Source organism: Cotesia glomerata, linkage group LG2 (assembly GCF_020080835.1).
Source record: "Cotesia glomerata isolate CgM1 linkage group LG2, MPM_Cglom_v2.3, whole genome shotgun sequence".
Lineage (NCBI taxonomy): Eukaryota > Metazoa > Arthropoda > Insecta > Hymenoptera > Braconidae > Cotesia > Cotesia glomerata.
The window spans coordinates 16,203,791-16,218,889 of NC_058159.1; the positions used below are offsets into that span (position 1 = coordinate 16,203,791).

General features: G+C 36.9%; 1 protein-coding gene across 1 annotated transcript; it reads right to left on the bottom strand.

Annotated features, from left to right (window-relative positions):
• Window positions 1-8,599: 8,599 nt before the first annotated feature.
• LOC123258977 lies at window positions 8,600-14,878 on the bottom strand. The gene is made up of 3 exons (XM_044719234.1): window positions 14,872-14,878; window positions 14,634-14,825; window positions 8,600-12,525 (listed from the first exon to the last, which is right to left on the bottom strand). Exons 1-3 carry the CDS (start codon window positions 14,876-14,878, stop codon window positions 8,600-8,602), a joined length of 4,125 nt encoding a protein of 1,374 aa, XP_044575169.1.
• Window positions 14,879-15,099: the final 221 nt, after the last annotated feature.

Sequence of the window (15,099 nt, forward strand, 5' to 3'; positions counted from 1 at the left end):
CAAACTGTAACTTCTACAGAGTCTAAATCTGGTAGGAATCTTCGTGTATCATGTCAAGTTCAGCGAAAAATGCATTTTCTCGAATCCTAGCCTCAAAAGGGATTGTGGGGGTGTTAACAATGAAAATCTCTCATTTCTAAACAAAAGTTTCTATAGACTCGAAGTTTTGTTGAAGCTTTTTGTTTATAATGTAGAAATTATCTCGAATAGGATCTTACGAAATTCCTTCCCCACATAGGAGTGCGGGAGTGATAATTGTCAAAACATTCATATTTTTCAAGTACAGTTCCTACAGATATAAAATTTGATAGAATCTCAAGAGTAACAGAAAATTACAGGGATCGCCTCCAAGGTCAACCGAATAAAATGTTTTTCTTTCTTAATAATTATATTTTTTTACAAAAATCGTCGCTCTGGCAGCGGTGAAAAAGTCATTGTAAGGTCTCTGAAATTTAACTTTACATGTAGCTATTCAGTCAACAGACTAAGAATTTTACACCTATTTTATATTTGCTGATCACATAACCGATGAATTGTTCTTATTACGGGATCGCGGGAATGTAACCGGATAAAATGAATTCATTTTTTAAACACTTGAGCTGTGGAAAAAAAATTTGGCTACTTATGTTAAGATAATTCGTAAAAAACATGCACAAAAAATTTTCTATAAAAAATTGATAATAAGGAGGAAATTTTAATTGATGGCAAAATTCGTCGCACTTGAAGCTAGGCAGATTTTAACTTCACTCATGAGACCTGCAACTATTTATTTATTTATTTATTTATTGATAATAAATGCCAAGGCACAGGCCAAATGGCAAGATATAAAATACAGTAATTTTTGTGGAACTGAAAAATTTACAAAATATGTAGATAAATAACAAACAAAACTATAAAGTAATGTATAAATCGATTTAGCTTAACAATATTATAAATTCAATAGGTATATTTGGTAATAATTTAAGATTAAATTAATGAGATTTAAATTAAATAAGATTTAAATAAGTCCATTTCTTATTTGGAATAAAAGTTAACTAACATCTTGTAGAAACTAGCTAAACAAAATAATACGTTGTAACATTGCACATAAACTTAGAAATATTAATCGTAGAAATATTAATGTATCTATAAATCATTTGACAAAAGGTAATCGAACAATTTCTTTTTAAAGACTTCTAATGAACTCGCATCTAAGACATCTGGTGGAAGTTTTTGCCATAACCGTATTGCTGATATAACGAAAGAATGTTCTAGGCAAGATGTTGAGAATTTAGGTATTAAGAAATTTACATTATTATTTTTAATTGCAATTCTTTCTGAACGCCTAGAGTCATCATCAACGAACATTTCTCTTAAATAAATAGGTTTACCGATGGTTAACAATTTGTAGAATTAAGTTGCCAAGAAGTACAATCTTCTAGATTTAACTGACAACCAGCATAATTGTTGTCTGTAAGGCGTGATATGTTCATCTCGTTTTAAATTATAGATAAATCTAATAGCACTATTTATGGCACGTTGTAATTTTAAATCATTCTCAACATTTGAATCAATAAGAACAACAGAACAATAATCAATTAATGGTAAAATAGTAGCTATAACCAATAGTTTCCTTATTTCCATAGTAAATATATTTTTTCGAATTTTCAAACAATAAAGAGCAGAATTTATCTTTTTAATAATATAAGAGATATGATTTTTCCAGGAGAGATCATTATTTATATATAGTCCAAGGCATTTAGTTGAATTTACATAAGGTAGTTTAATAATATCAATAACAATAGGTGGAAGAGTAGACCAATTTACTTGCTTTAATTTACTATTTGTTCCAATGATCATTGCTTTAGTTTTATTGAGATTTACAGCCAAACCGTGTTCGCCAGCCCATTCGAAAATAGCTTGTGCGTCCTTTGTGACTAGATTAATAGCATTTTGCAAATTACTGACCGATTACTTTGTCCGAAACTTTCAATGCTCATTTCAAATTTTTTTCTTTGTGTCAATTATTATTTATTTTTGAAAGAAAGCCACGGGAATGTTATAGTGATTGCACATTGAAAGTTACAATAAATATTAGCTAGAATAACCACATAGATTGAAGGTACAGGCCAATCCGATGAAATTTAGAATCTGTGCAAGTCAAACCAATACTTTAATTAAATTTCAAATCTAGATCTAAAAAGACGATTCTATAAAGTGCCCAGCGGAGCGGGCGGGTAACAGCTAGTTATTAAAAATAATCATAAAGAGCCGTAATCTCAAAGTTCTAATTTGCTCTGCACTTAGGTGAGAACTCGGCCAATAAGTAAATTTTAGAAAATCGGAATCTCAAAGTTCTAATTTGCTCAGCACTTAGGCAAGAATTCGGTAAGTAAATTTAAAATCTTTCAAAAGCTAAAAGCGCACTTTACCCTACGGAGGACTGGAGGACATTAGCTCAAATAAATAAAATTCATTAATATAAATTTCGATTCAATAAAAATTGTGAAAGTGTAAAAGTTTTGGTGTATATTAAATAAATATAAAAAGAAGTGAAATTCTGTTCGAGTCTGTTCATTTTATAAAATAAGAAGCCCTTAAAATAAGCAGCCCAAATCCATCCACTTCCATCCGCTGCAAAAACCAACAGAGGGCCCATTCAAGGAGAAGGCGCTAACAGCAGCCCCGGAATCACGGATCCGATAACAAGAAATAATCCAGCAAGTAGTAAGTACATCTACTCTTAATTTAAATCCGTGCCCAGTCTCAAACGAAGGCGTGGTAAATTCGTACGTCGAAAACGTCCCACATAAATAATTCAAACAACGGAATTAAAACCTCAGTTGCGTATTCTTTAAACTGTTAGTCCAAACCTCCACCGTTTACGTTACCACTCTAAAAACGCCTTTGGACATAACATAAAGAACACTGGTAGCAGCGGTGGGAATTCGAGTACGAAATTATTCAACTTTCGTTTGAGAAAATTTTAGAAAAACAAAAACCTTTTTTTTTCTCTTTTCTTTTTCGATCTATTTCTGTTTTTATTAAAATCGATTTAAAATTCCACTGTCTAAGTAAATTCAAGTTTAATTGTGTCCAATTTTGACATTTAAAAATTTCTTTTTTTTAAGCTAAATTTATCACGTTCTTTTATTCTTAAATTTTATTTTTTTTCTCTTTTCTTAAATTTTATATAAACTATTAACTCCTGAAATTTTAAAATTTTTTGTTTGAAAAATTTTTTTTTTGTTTTGTTCGCATTAAATTTTTCCTATAATTTGTAAAAGGATTTTTTTTTCATAATTTTTTTTTTATTCAAAGGAGTTGTAGAATATTTGATAATATTATTTTTCATCATCGGTTTTTGACCTCATACAGGTTTTTAACCTTTTTGTATACTTTTCTTTCCGTAATCTAATATTACAATAAAGAATTCACTGTTGTTTCTTTATTCGAGGTGGTTTACCTCACGCGTACTCACACCTACATTTCTTGTCAGCAAAAATATTTTTCTTCCATATTAAGAAATCTTTTTTCTGCTAATTAAGCAGTATTACCTTTAACTATGGTTATTTAAATCTATTTGTAGAAATTAACAAAAACATAAAAAAAAAAATTGTTTTTTCTCTCAAGGACTTATTTTGATCAAAATTATTTTTAACCTACTATACATATTAGGGCGACCCAAAAAAAAGGATTATTTTTTTTTTTTTCATGTCTCGTGTGAAAATATGTTAGTTTACTATGTTTTAAGAGTCCCCTCCAAAGGACAGCTCAAAAAAAAAATTTTTAAAGGTCGCTCACAATTTTTTTAAATTTCCTAAATCGTCAAAAATCGATTTTTTTTTTTTTTCAAATGCTTTTTCTCGTAATTTCATTTCTTTTTACATGAAAAATCATGAAGATCCTGAAAATTTCAAGTCAAAATTTTAATATTTAGAGGTCGCTCCAATTTTTTTAAGTTTTCAAATCGAGTACTTTATATCTATTTGAGCAACTTTTTAACATGAATATTAACGAACTTAATATTTTTTTCCTTGAATTTCACATGCTAAAGAATGAAATTAAAGCACGAGAAACAAAAAAAAAATTAATGAACAATTCTCACCATTTTTGAATAATTGTAAAAAATTGATAATTTTTTAATTTGTGTAAATTAATTCATTTTACAAAAAGTAAAGCTTTATTAATGTTTTTATTACTTTATTTAACATTTTTATAATTTTTAAATACAACAATAGTCAATTATAAACATTATTTAGACCAACAATATTCTTTAACTTTTTTTACTAAAGTATTTTTTTTATATACTAATTAACACTTATCAAAACTCAACTTCAGCTTACAACTTATCAATGTTTAATTAAATTAAAAACAGGATCAACAATTTACTTCAACAAGGTTTCAGTAATAAAGGCTATATTAAGTGTAGCTAATTTTAGTTAGCACTTTTATCAAAATGTGTCATCAAATTTGCTTTTGTAGCGTTTGAAAACATTTTTCTATTAGCTTCAATCACTTGCAACAAGTATTGTTTTTGAGTCTCGTCAGTTACAATGTCATGATATGATTGCATCAGAGCAATCCCACGTTCTGCTGAGTCATTTACAACCTCTAGCGCTTGAACAATTTTCAGCCCTTCTAAATAAGTTTTATCTGATTTCCAGGAGCGAGGATGTAGAGCTAAAAATGATTCGTCTAGTTTCAAAGATTTGAAAAAAAATCTAGTATTCTCCGTAACAAAATCATCAATATCTTTGTCGACTATATTATTCGGATCAATAGTTACTCGGTTTTCTATTGTTTTCATTGATGATTTTTTGTTTAAAGCTGAAATCATTTTTATTTTAGATGTAACTGAGATTTGGTCATCGAAGAACGATAGTCCAACCAAATGCTCATTCAAATACCACAGATGTCGAGAGAATACTTTCAATGCAGCAGCTGCTGTAGATTTATCTTCATTTTTATAATTTACTAAATCTTTTAGCATTTGTAAATCATTCCGTGGTGCTGATATGGAGTAAGAAGAAAGGAACCAAGCTTTTAAATAAATTTTGGTAACAAAATCATTGAATTTCCGAAGACCTGATAGTTCTGTGGTCGTCAACTTAAATTGGTTGCTAAAAAAATATATCTTTAAGCAATAAATAATTTTTGCCATCCATCGTGCTCTGTGGTATGCTCCCGGAATGTTAATACGTATCGTTCGATCATTATGATCGGTGGTTTTTCCAAGGTATAGCAAAGCTAAATTTAAGAATTCTTCATAGTCATCGCGAGGCTGTTTCGTTTTTAGCTGATTAATTATAAACAAAGCAGTATCAGATTCATTATCGACTTCCCCACAAACAAAATTCATTGGATCCAAATTTTTCCATTCTTTCTTGAAATGTTCGAACAGTTTTATATTTGGACCACTGACTATTGGTTCTAGCAGTGATCCAAATGTCGCAGTCAAAATTAACTCCAAAATGTGATGTCTACAAGCAAGATGAAGCAGTTTTTTCCTAAGTTTTTTCTCCAACAAAGTACAAGCTCCAGCTTTATTACCAGTATTACTTGCAGTTGTATCGAATCCCATCGACGTTATATTATTTTCAAGATTCCACTCGTTAATTAATTGGTAAACACCATTTGACTGACTTGAGCCTGTTGATTGTTGAATTATCAGAACACCAAGCATTTTTGAAACTCCTTGACCAGATACTACCACTGCTAAACGATCTTCTGACTCAGTAGACTTATAAGCTTTAAAAATTTTCGTATCCCAGTGTACCGTAAGAGGGACTTTTGGACAAAAAGATGATTTTATAAGTAATGCTTCCTCAGCTCGGTGTTTTTGTCGCGTGCGTCTAATAGTTTCTTTGCTTACCGTGACATCTGAGATCTTACGATCTAACGTTGCTGAAAAGGCAGACATCAAAAGTAAACCGTTTTGATTAGATGTTTTAGTACGATCCAACATTGATGAGAGCATTGGAGAAATCTTATATTTAGGCTTCTTTCTAGGAGGAGAAGCATAAAGTTCGTGAGAAGACGTGCTCGAGAGAGATAAATTACTTTTTTGAGATAAAGGTTTATTTAATTCATCGTCTTTTAAACTCACTGCAGTTGACGTAGAAACAGCTGAATTGTGAGCTTCGTCATAAGGCAATGAGCATTTTAGAGAAATATCAAATAGTGAATCAAGTGACTTTGAAAATTTGTTTTCATTCTGCTGTTGGGTTTCAGATAACCTCTGCCGATTTTTTTTCAAGCTCTTCCAAAATGTAAATAACTGATTCACTTTTTCTTTAACATGATATTCTTTGATAACGTTGTAATTATTCCAGATATTTAAAACTGCCTTTGATGTTCTATTTAAACTTTCGTTTACTGTTTCTTGGTGCTCATAATGATAATATAAAAAATAACTTAAGACTGAACGTTTTGTTGGCAGTTGAGAGCAACGAAATTGAGTGACATATTTTCCTAGCAACCATTCACCTCGTTGCGAACATTCTGATCGTAATCCTTGTCGTGAGCTCATTTTACAACTATAAAAAAAAGTTTACTAATTATTATTATTAACATCGATTTCTATCAATAAGTAGAATGGATCAATTAAAATAAAACTCAATTATTGACAGTACTTTTAAGCATACACAAAGTAACATTATGAAAAAAATTTAGGTTAGAAAAATGTTTAGTTACAAAAAATATTTTTAAAGTAAATAAAATAGTTACCTTTCATAGTAATTAAAAAGACGATGATAAAACTATATATTTGACATTAACATTTACTTGTCATTAACATGAACTGTTCAATTACGGATTAATTATGCTAAGGACAAAAAGCAACGCTGACAGTAAACAATTGTGAATAAAAGAAGACGGTCGAAGACAAAGACAAGTAATACTTGACTCGCGCGCCTGGTGTCAATAAATTGAACTAAAAATTATTCAAATATATCTAATAATTGACTATTGTTGTATTTAAAAATTATAAAAATGTCAAATAAAGTAATAAAAACATTAATAAAGCTTCAATTTTTGTAAAATAAATTAATTTACACAAATTAAAAAATTATCAATTTTTCACAATTATTCAAAAATGGTGAGAATTGTTCATTAATTTTTTTTTTTGTTTCCCGTGCTTTAATTTCATTCTTTAGCATGTGAAATTTAAGGAAAAAAATATTAAGTTCGTTAATATTCATGTTTAGAAGTTGCTCAAATAGATATAAAGTACTCGATTTGAAAACTTAAAAAAATTAGAGCGACCTCTAAATATTAAAATTTTGACTTGAAATTTTCAGGATCTTCATGATTTTTCATGTAAAAAGAAATGAAATTACGAGAAAAAGCATTTGAAAAAAAAAAAAAATCGATTTTTGACGATTTAGGAAATTTAAAAAAATTGTGAGCGACCTTTAAAAAAATTTTTTTTGAGCTGTCCTTTGAAGGGGACTCTTAAAACATAGTAAACTAACATATTTTCACACGAGACATGAAAAAAAAAAATAATCCTTTTTTTTGGGTCGCCCTAATACATATACTACATTTTACAAGAAGGGTGCTTTGAATTTAGCACCTTCTCTTACAAAACACTCACAGAAGTTTTCCAGTTCTAGAAAGGTGCTTTAACTAGCACTTACTTTAGCTGAGAGAACTCTCACAAAATTTACACGGTTAATTGGCTATAAAATAATTTTAACCAACATAAAAAGCAAAATTTTGAATTTTTGAAAATTTTTTTTATATATACATAAAATCATTTTTCTTTCCTCTTGAAACTTTTGCTGACTCGAGATATTACCATTTCTGTAACTTTAAGAATTTTTTTTTGTTTGTTGTGAAAATTTTTTTTGTTTTTATTGATCATTGACTACCCGTTTCCCTTCGTTTATAACAATAATAACGGTTCTTGGATTTTCAATTATTATAGGAAATTTTTCCTTCAAACTGAATTATATTTTTGCAAAACATTTTTAAATTATTTTATGAATAATTACTGAAAGAGCGGAAAAGCGGGGATCAGGTTTAGGTCTGGATATCTCAATTAAAACGCGTAAATTATTATCAAAAATAACACTAGGAATTTATTTACATTAAATACACTCAATATTTAATATATTTAATAGCGGATTGTTAAGATAAAAGCGGATTTGTAAATTACAGCGTGGTTTGCAAAAGCGAAGCCGGTTGACACGTGGTTGAACACTTTGCCGGCACTGAAAAAGCGGTGAAATAAATGCACTGTTAACACAAATTACCTATAACAAACTAAAGCGAATTATTAGCGGTTAATTTAAGCAATTTAAATTATAAAATAAGCGAAATGCGGTTTATTAACGAAAAGCGAAAGTAAAGAAATACTAATGGCGACTTGATGCAGCGAAAGCGTAGAAGCGAAAGATAATAACAATAGTCCGTCTTCTTCCTCGTTGAGTTGGGGAAGAAGGCTATTGCGCATGTCTAGTGGGAGCGATCAGCCAATAAAGCGGTCGATTCATGACGTGATCGAGAGGCTGATTTTCTATTGGCGGTTCGATTTTTGCGGGAACTAGCGGTGGACAGGTGCGTCTCTTGAATTTGGGAGTCCCCCAGGAGCGAGTTAATCGCTACTGGGCCTTGTTCACCGAACATTCTCCCCCGGGTTGGCGGCTGCGTCGACAAGATCATCTTCTTCATGCGTTAGCGGCAGGACACAGAGCTTTGTAATTGGACGTACCAGCTCTGTGTTAACTGTCTTAACAGTTACTACGCGGATTTGTCCATCTTCACCTGGATGGACAGCAATTACTTTGGCTAATGGCCACTTGGTTGGCGGGAGATCCTCAGTGGTGATCAGTACAACTGAACCCACCTTGATCTGGTTGCGTCGATGATGCCACTTTGAAATGGCCTGGTAGCGGTGGATGCAGTCCTGGTAGTAGCGTTTCCAGAAATGTTGAACCATTTGCTGGACTTGTTCCCAGTGCGAGAGCCGAGCAGGTTGTAAATCTGTCAGCGATGGCTCTGGGATAGCGGTCAGTGACTGTCCGATTAAGAAGTGACCTGGAGTCAGTACAGCCAGGTCAGCAGGATCTTCATTCAGCGGTGTGAGCGGTCTGGAATTCAATATGGCTTCAATTTGAGCCAGTAGCGTTGAATATTGCTCAAGCGTCAACAGCGAGTCTCCGATTGTTCTTCGAAGGTGAAATTTGATAGATTTCACAGCGGCTTCCCATTTTCCTCCAAAATGTGGAGCCCCAGGCGGATTGAATTTCCAGTTCGTGCCATCTTGAGCGATCAAGGTTGATAATTCTCGTAATGTGCGGGATCCTGCAGCGAATAGTCGTTTCAGCTCTTTATCTGCTCCTACAAAATTGGTTCCACAGTCTGAATATAGCGTGTGGCAGATACCTCGGCGACTAGTGAAGCGGCGATAAGCGGCGATGAAAGCGGCAGCGGTGTAGTCAGTTACTAGCTCTAAATGTACAGCTGAACTGAACATGCATACAAAGACTGCAATCCAGCCTTTGTATGTTTTTGCTCCACGTCCTTGAAACGTTTTCAGCGTGATAGGTCCAGCGTAGTCGAGTCCTGTATGCAAGAAGGCTCGAGTTGGCTGTACTCGTGCGGCGGGTAGTTGACCCATCAACTGTTGAGCGCGTTCTCCACGATGTCTCGTGCAGATAACGCAGCGTAAAATAAATGATCTGACTGGAACACGGCCTCCAATGATCCAGACACTCTTGCGTAAGTCAGCGAGCGTAAGCTGAGTACCTCCGTGAAGCGTTTTGCGGTGCGAATCATCAATCAAAATTGATGTAAGCGGTGATTGTCGCGGTAGAATCGCTGGATGCCTCTCTTCTGGGTCCAGCAATGCGTTTCTCAAGCGGCCACCGACTCTCAGGACCCCCTGATGGTCGATGAACGGAGTCAGCTTAGTGATGCTGTTATTTTTAGGCAGACCATCACCATCTTGTAGCGTGTGAATCTCTCTAGCGAAGTATTGTCCTTGAGTGAACTTAATCAAGGTCAATTTAGCGCGCTCCAGGTCTGATGGAGTAAGCGGGTAGGCCAGCGAAGATTGTGGAACTCTTTTAAAGCGGTCGATGGCACGATGCCAGATGCTAAGCTTCCGTAGCAGTGGAAACAGCTGCGTGTAATGCGACAGTAATTGTTGGAGCAGGCAATTTTCTGCTTTCCAAGTTACTAGTGTCAGACCTTGGCGTTCTTCTCGATGCGTTGCGTTGTCGGTTGGAGGCTCCAGAGTGGGCCAAGAGGATTCTGGTTCATGAAGCCAAGTTGGTCCATGCCACCAGAGAGCGTGTTGTTTCAGTTTTAGCGTAGGTATACCTCTTGAAGCGCAGTCAGCGGGGTTTTGTTTTCCTGGAATAAATTTCCAGGAGACATCTCGAAGCGTTTCTTGGATTTTTCCCACTCTATTGCGGACGAATGTCTTCCAGCGGATTGCTGGACTTTTAATCCATGCGAGAGTCACGGCGGAGTCAGTCCAGAGATTGATCCTGACATTTTCAAGCGACTGAACTTCTTTAACATGAAGTATCAGTTGTGTTAGCAACCATGCGGCAGATAATTCCAAGCGTGGGATTGTCATGGTCTTCAGCGGTGCTACTTGCGTTTTTGAACACAAAAGTGAGACCTTTGTGTTCCCATCAGCGTCAGTGACTCTCAAATAAACAGCGGCAGCCATAGCGTTTTGCGAAGCGTCTGAGAACCCGTGCAATTCCATAGTTGCTCCAGGTGCTATATTATTCCAGCGTGGAATGCGGATGGATTCGATGTTTCGAAGATCCTCGCGGTATCCAGTCCATTTGTGAATGAGTGATGGTGACAATTGTTCATCCCATGACACTCTATCTAGCCACAGATCTTGCATAAAGATCTTGGCTTTGACGACTATTGGTGCGAGAAGTCCTAGCGGATCATACAGCTTAGCGATTTCAGACAAAATAGCTCTTTTTGTCTTGGGCGTCTCTGGCGGTAGCGTGTACTTGAACTGGAGAGCGTCAGTGCGTGAATTCCAGTACATGCCCAGGACTTTTACTGGTGCATCACTGATTTCTTTAAGCGGTGTATCCAGCTGCTTTTCTGGAGCGACTTCAGCGAGTAACCGTGGGCTATTGCTAGCCCATTTGGCAAGCGGGAAGCAGCCTGCTGCACACAGAGCTTTTGTTTGTACTGCAGCCTTGATAGCGTCTTCTTCGTTGTGGGCACCACCGTAGATGTCATCTACGTAGCGTGTTTTCAACATTGGAGCAACAGCTAGCGGAAAGCGGTGTCCTTCATCCTTTACTAGTTGGATAAGCACACGTACTGCGTCAAAAGGTGCACTAGCGGTTCCGTATGTGACTGTCTTGAGACAGTAAGCGTCTATTAAGTCATTCTCATCTATCCAGAGAATGCACTGAAGCGGCCAATCAAGCGAGTCGACCTCAATCTGTCTGAACATCTTGGTGATGTCAGTAGCGAATAGAATCCTGCTGCAACGGATTCTCAACATCACATCAAAAATGTCAATTTGCGTTTTGGGTCCTGCGTGGAGAATGTCGTTCAATGAAATTCCTGTAGATGTTGCACAGGAACCATTGAACACTGTGCGGAGCTTCGTAGTGGCACTATCAAGCTTCAATACCCCATGGTGAGGCAAGAAGTAAGCGTTTGCGGGCAATTCGTTGACTGGTACTCGTACCATGTGTCCTAGTTGAATGTATTCTGCCATGAATGCACGATACATGTCAGAATATTCTCTTTCTCGCGACAAGCGAGTTATTAATCTGCGGAGTGACCCCATAGCTGCGTTGATAGAGTCGCCAAGTTGACTCTCAAGGGCCTTAAGCGGTAATCTCACTACGTAGCGTCCATCAGGCTGTCGATAATGCGTTTGACGAAAGTGAATTTCACATTCGTCTTCTTCAGCGGTGTTGAGCGGTGAATTTCCTGATGGAACTTCTTCCTGTTCCCAAAACTTAGCGATAGCGTCTTGTAATTCAGTATCTACTGACGCATGTAGTGCTGCGTGTGATGTTGAAGCGTGTTTAGCGGTGACAGCTCCATAGACAATCCAACCAAGCGTGGTGGATTGTGCAATAGGAGCATTGCGAGGTCCTCGTTGAATCTCTGCGTTCATGATCTGTGCGGCTGGTGATGCACCTAGAATAATATCTACAGGGCGTGGCTGTAGATACTGCGGGTCAGCGAGCTTGAGATTCTCAAGATGCGGCCATTTCGGATCAGCGATCACGAACGATGGAAGATCTACCGTCAGTGTTGGTAGAATATGCATGCTGACATGCATTGATGCGGTCGTACACAGCGAACGAAGCTCAATTGTGCTCACACCTAGTGAGCTTCCTGCGGAGACATTGCCAATGCCCTTGAGCATGACCATGTCACGCTGTAGCGGTTGTCCAAGCTTCTTGAAGAGCGACTGTCTCATAAATGAGAGCTCTGAACCTTGATCAATCAACACTCTGGCGGTGATTGGATTACCATGATGTGGGCGGACCTGGACTAAAGCGGTAGCTAGCAATACTTGAGCGGAAAGCGAATCTGAAATAATCAACAGTTAATTTCAAGTTGTAAACGGTCTAAAGGGAACGATTAGTTGCCTGTGCGGAAGATGTAGACTGCGGTGAAGCTGGTTTCGTTGGTGCATCCAAAATGGATGGACATGTGGTGACGTTGACCACATTTTCGGCAATCTTGAGCGGTCTTGCAATCTGCGGCGCGGTGCGGAACACGAAAGTTGAAGCACAAATTGCATTTTTCAACTATCTTGTGTAATTCTCCATAGCGAAGTTATTTAAGGCCCGAAGTCGAGTTTTCAGTCTTAATAAACGGAAAGTTCAGCGTACCGGTGTACGAATGACTATCAGGAGCAGCACCCGATGTGCTCTGCGATGCTCCTGACACTCGACCTTTCCTAGCGGTATTACACTTCACTTAACACAGCACAATTTTTAAGCGGAATAATAAATTAATTTAATTGAGATAGAGCCAGCCTGATCCGGCTCGAGGGACCAATGAATAATTACTGAAAGAGCGGAAAAGCGGGGATCAGGTTTAGGTCTGGATATCTCAATTAAAACGCGTAAATTATTATCAAAAATAACACTAGGAATTTATTTACATTAAATACACTCAATATTTAATATATTTAATAGCGGATTGTTAAGATAAAAGCGGATTTGTAAATTACAGCGTGGTTTGCAAAAGCGAAGCCGGTTGACACGTGGTTGAACACTTTGCCGGCACTGAAAAAGCGGTGAAATAAATGCACTGTTAACACAAATTACCTATAACAAACTAAAGCGAATTATTAGCGGTTAATTTAAGCAATTTAAATTATAAAATAAGCGAAATGCGGTTTATTAACGAAAAGCGAAAGTAAAGAAAAATTAATGGCGACTTGATGCAGCGAAAGCGTAGAAGCAAAAGATAATAACAATAGTCCGTTTTCTTCCTCGTTGAGTTGGGGAAGAAGGCTATTGCGCATGTCTAGTGGGAGCGATCAGCCAATAAAGCGGTCGATTCATGACGTGATCGAGAGGCTGATTTTCTATTGGCGGTTCGATTTTTGCGGGAACTAGCGGTGGACAGGTGCGTCTCTTGAATTTGGGAGTCCCCCAGGAGCGAGTTAATCGCTACTGGGCCTTGTTCACCGAACAATATGAATGTTGCTAAGTCTTTCGACATACATATATGTATATATAGCCATACTTGGCAATAAATAACCGACGCTGCAGGCTAGCTCAACTCGATTAATTCTTAAATTCGGTTGTGTTTTTTTTTGAGCTGTTGGTGATAATTATTCCAAATTAGGTCTCATGAATTAACCAAACAGAGACCTTCCACCCTCGGTAGAATTTTACAGACGACCCGGACAAGACGGTAACCGAAATTACCCACAAATGCCAAGATCTTAATTATCCCGCATTTTAACGTACCAAGAATACAGTCAGGCTTCAAGGACAAGCCCCTCTCAATCAATACACTTAACAGACTATTACAAAGACTCATTTCCTGACACGTACCAAGACAGTCACTACGGCCCCGCTTACCAGGGAGAGCAACAAATGATGAGATCTACTTTCTTGTTTGGAACCGAACGAAACCTTCAGTATATGTCTAAGGCTCAAAATTATTATCAACCGCGAACTTTTCAAAATTACAATCAAAACCGTTATCATCCGGGAGTATTAGGTCCCACAAGGAGGGCGGTACGCTTGGAAGAAGATGAAGATTTGGAAGAAGCTAAGTTACGGCATTAATCGGACCCTTCAATAATCTGCAACTGTCCATTCTGCCCAAAAGGAGAACGTTGAGACGCGTACGATCCTTTAAATGGGTCGGGCGCTCGTCAATCGGAGGCAATGGCGAGTATGCCCGTCCAGTCTCCGTCTACTGCAATGAGGGTTCCCAACAGTTACCAATAGTATCAAAAGGGCCAATATCGGGGTTTTCCGAATCAATACCCCCGATCAATCCTCCAAAACCCCCAGAAGCAAGTCCTTGAACACCAATCAACTATGACAGAACCGATGCCTCTCCCGAGACCGGAACAAAAATCAGCACAGAGCAACATGACGTCACAACCGGGACAACAAAATCCACATCTGATGAGCGCAGGAGAGTTAAGAGCCCAAAAAAGGACGAACCAAAGTGTCTAACAACAGGAAGAGATCCTACAGTCCATCTACGAAGTCCAACACTTGGAAACGGGAGTGTAAACGCCCTTCTTGACACCGGCTTCGACCTTAACCTACTCTGCATAGAAGAACTACGCGACGAAGCCCTTTGTAACATTAAAAATACGGGAGTAGTCGGGGGTATTACTACGAGCTCAATGCCTATAACCGGTTCAATAAATCTTAAAATATTCGGAGTTAAAATTACGTTCCATCTCGTACCGGAACCTCCCGGCGGTTATAGAGCCATTCTCGGAAATGAATTTTTTGTTCAAAATCGTGTAACCATCTCGTTTTACTGGAACACTCTAGTAATGAAAAATAGACCAAATCAACCAATACCGATTATTAACCCACGAAGGTTCCCTGAGCAGATGATCCTCGCTCTAGGACCGGGCCAAAAATATATATATCGTGTAATCTGTTCCTAGGTAAT

Coding starts and splice junctions, on each gene's coding strand:
- LOC123258977 (XM_044719234.1), bottom strand. Junction 12,526..14,633: donor TCCTGTTGTTAGACACTTTG/GTTCGTCCTTTT, acceptor TGATTATTTCAG/ATTCGCTTTCCGCTCAAGTA.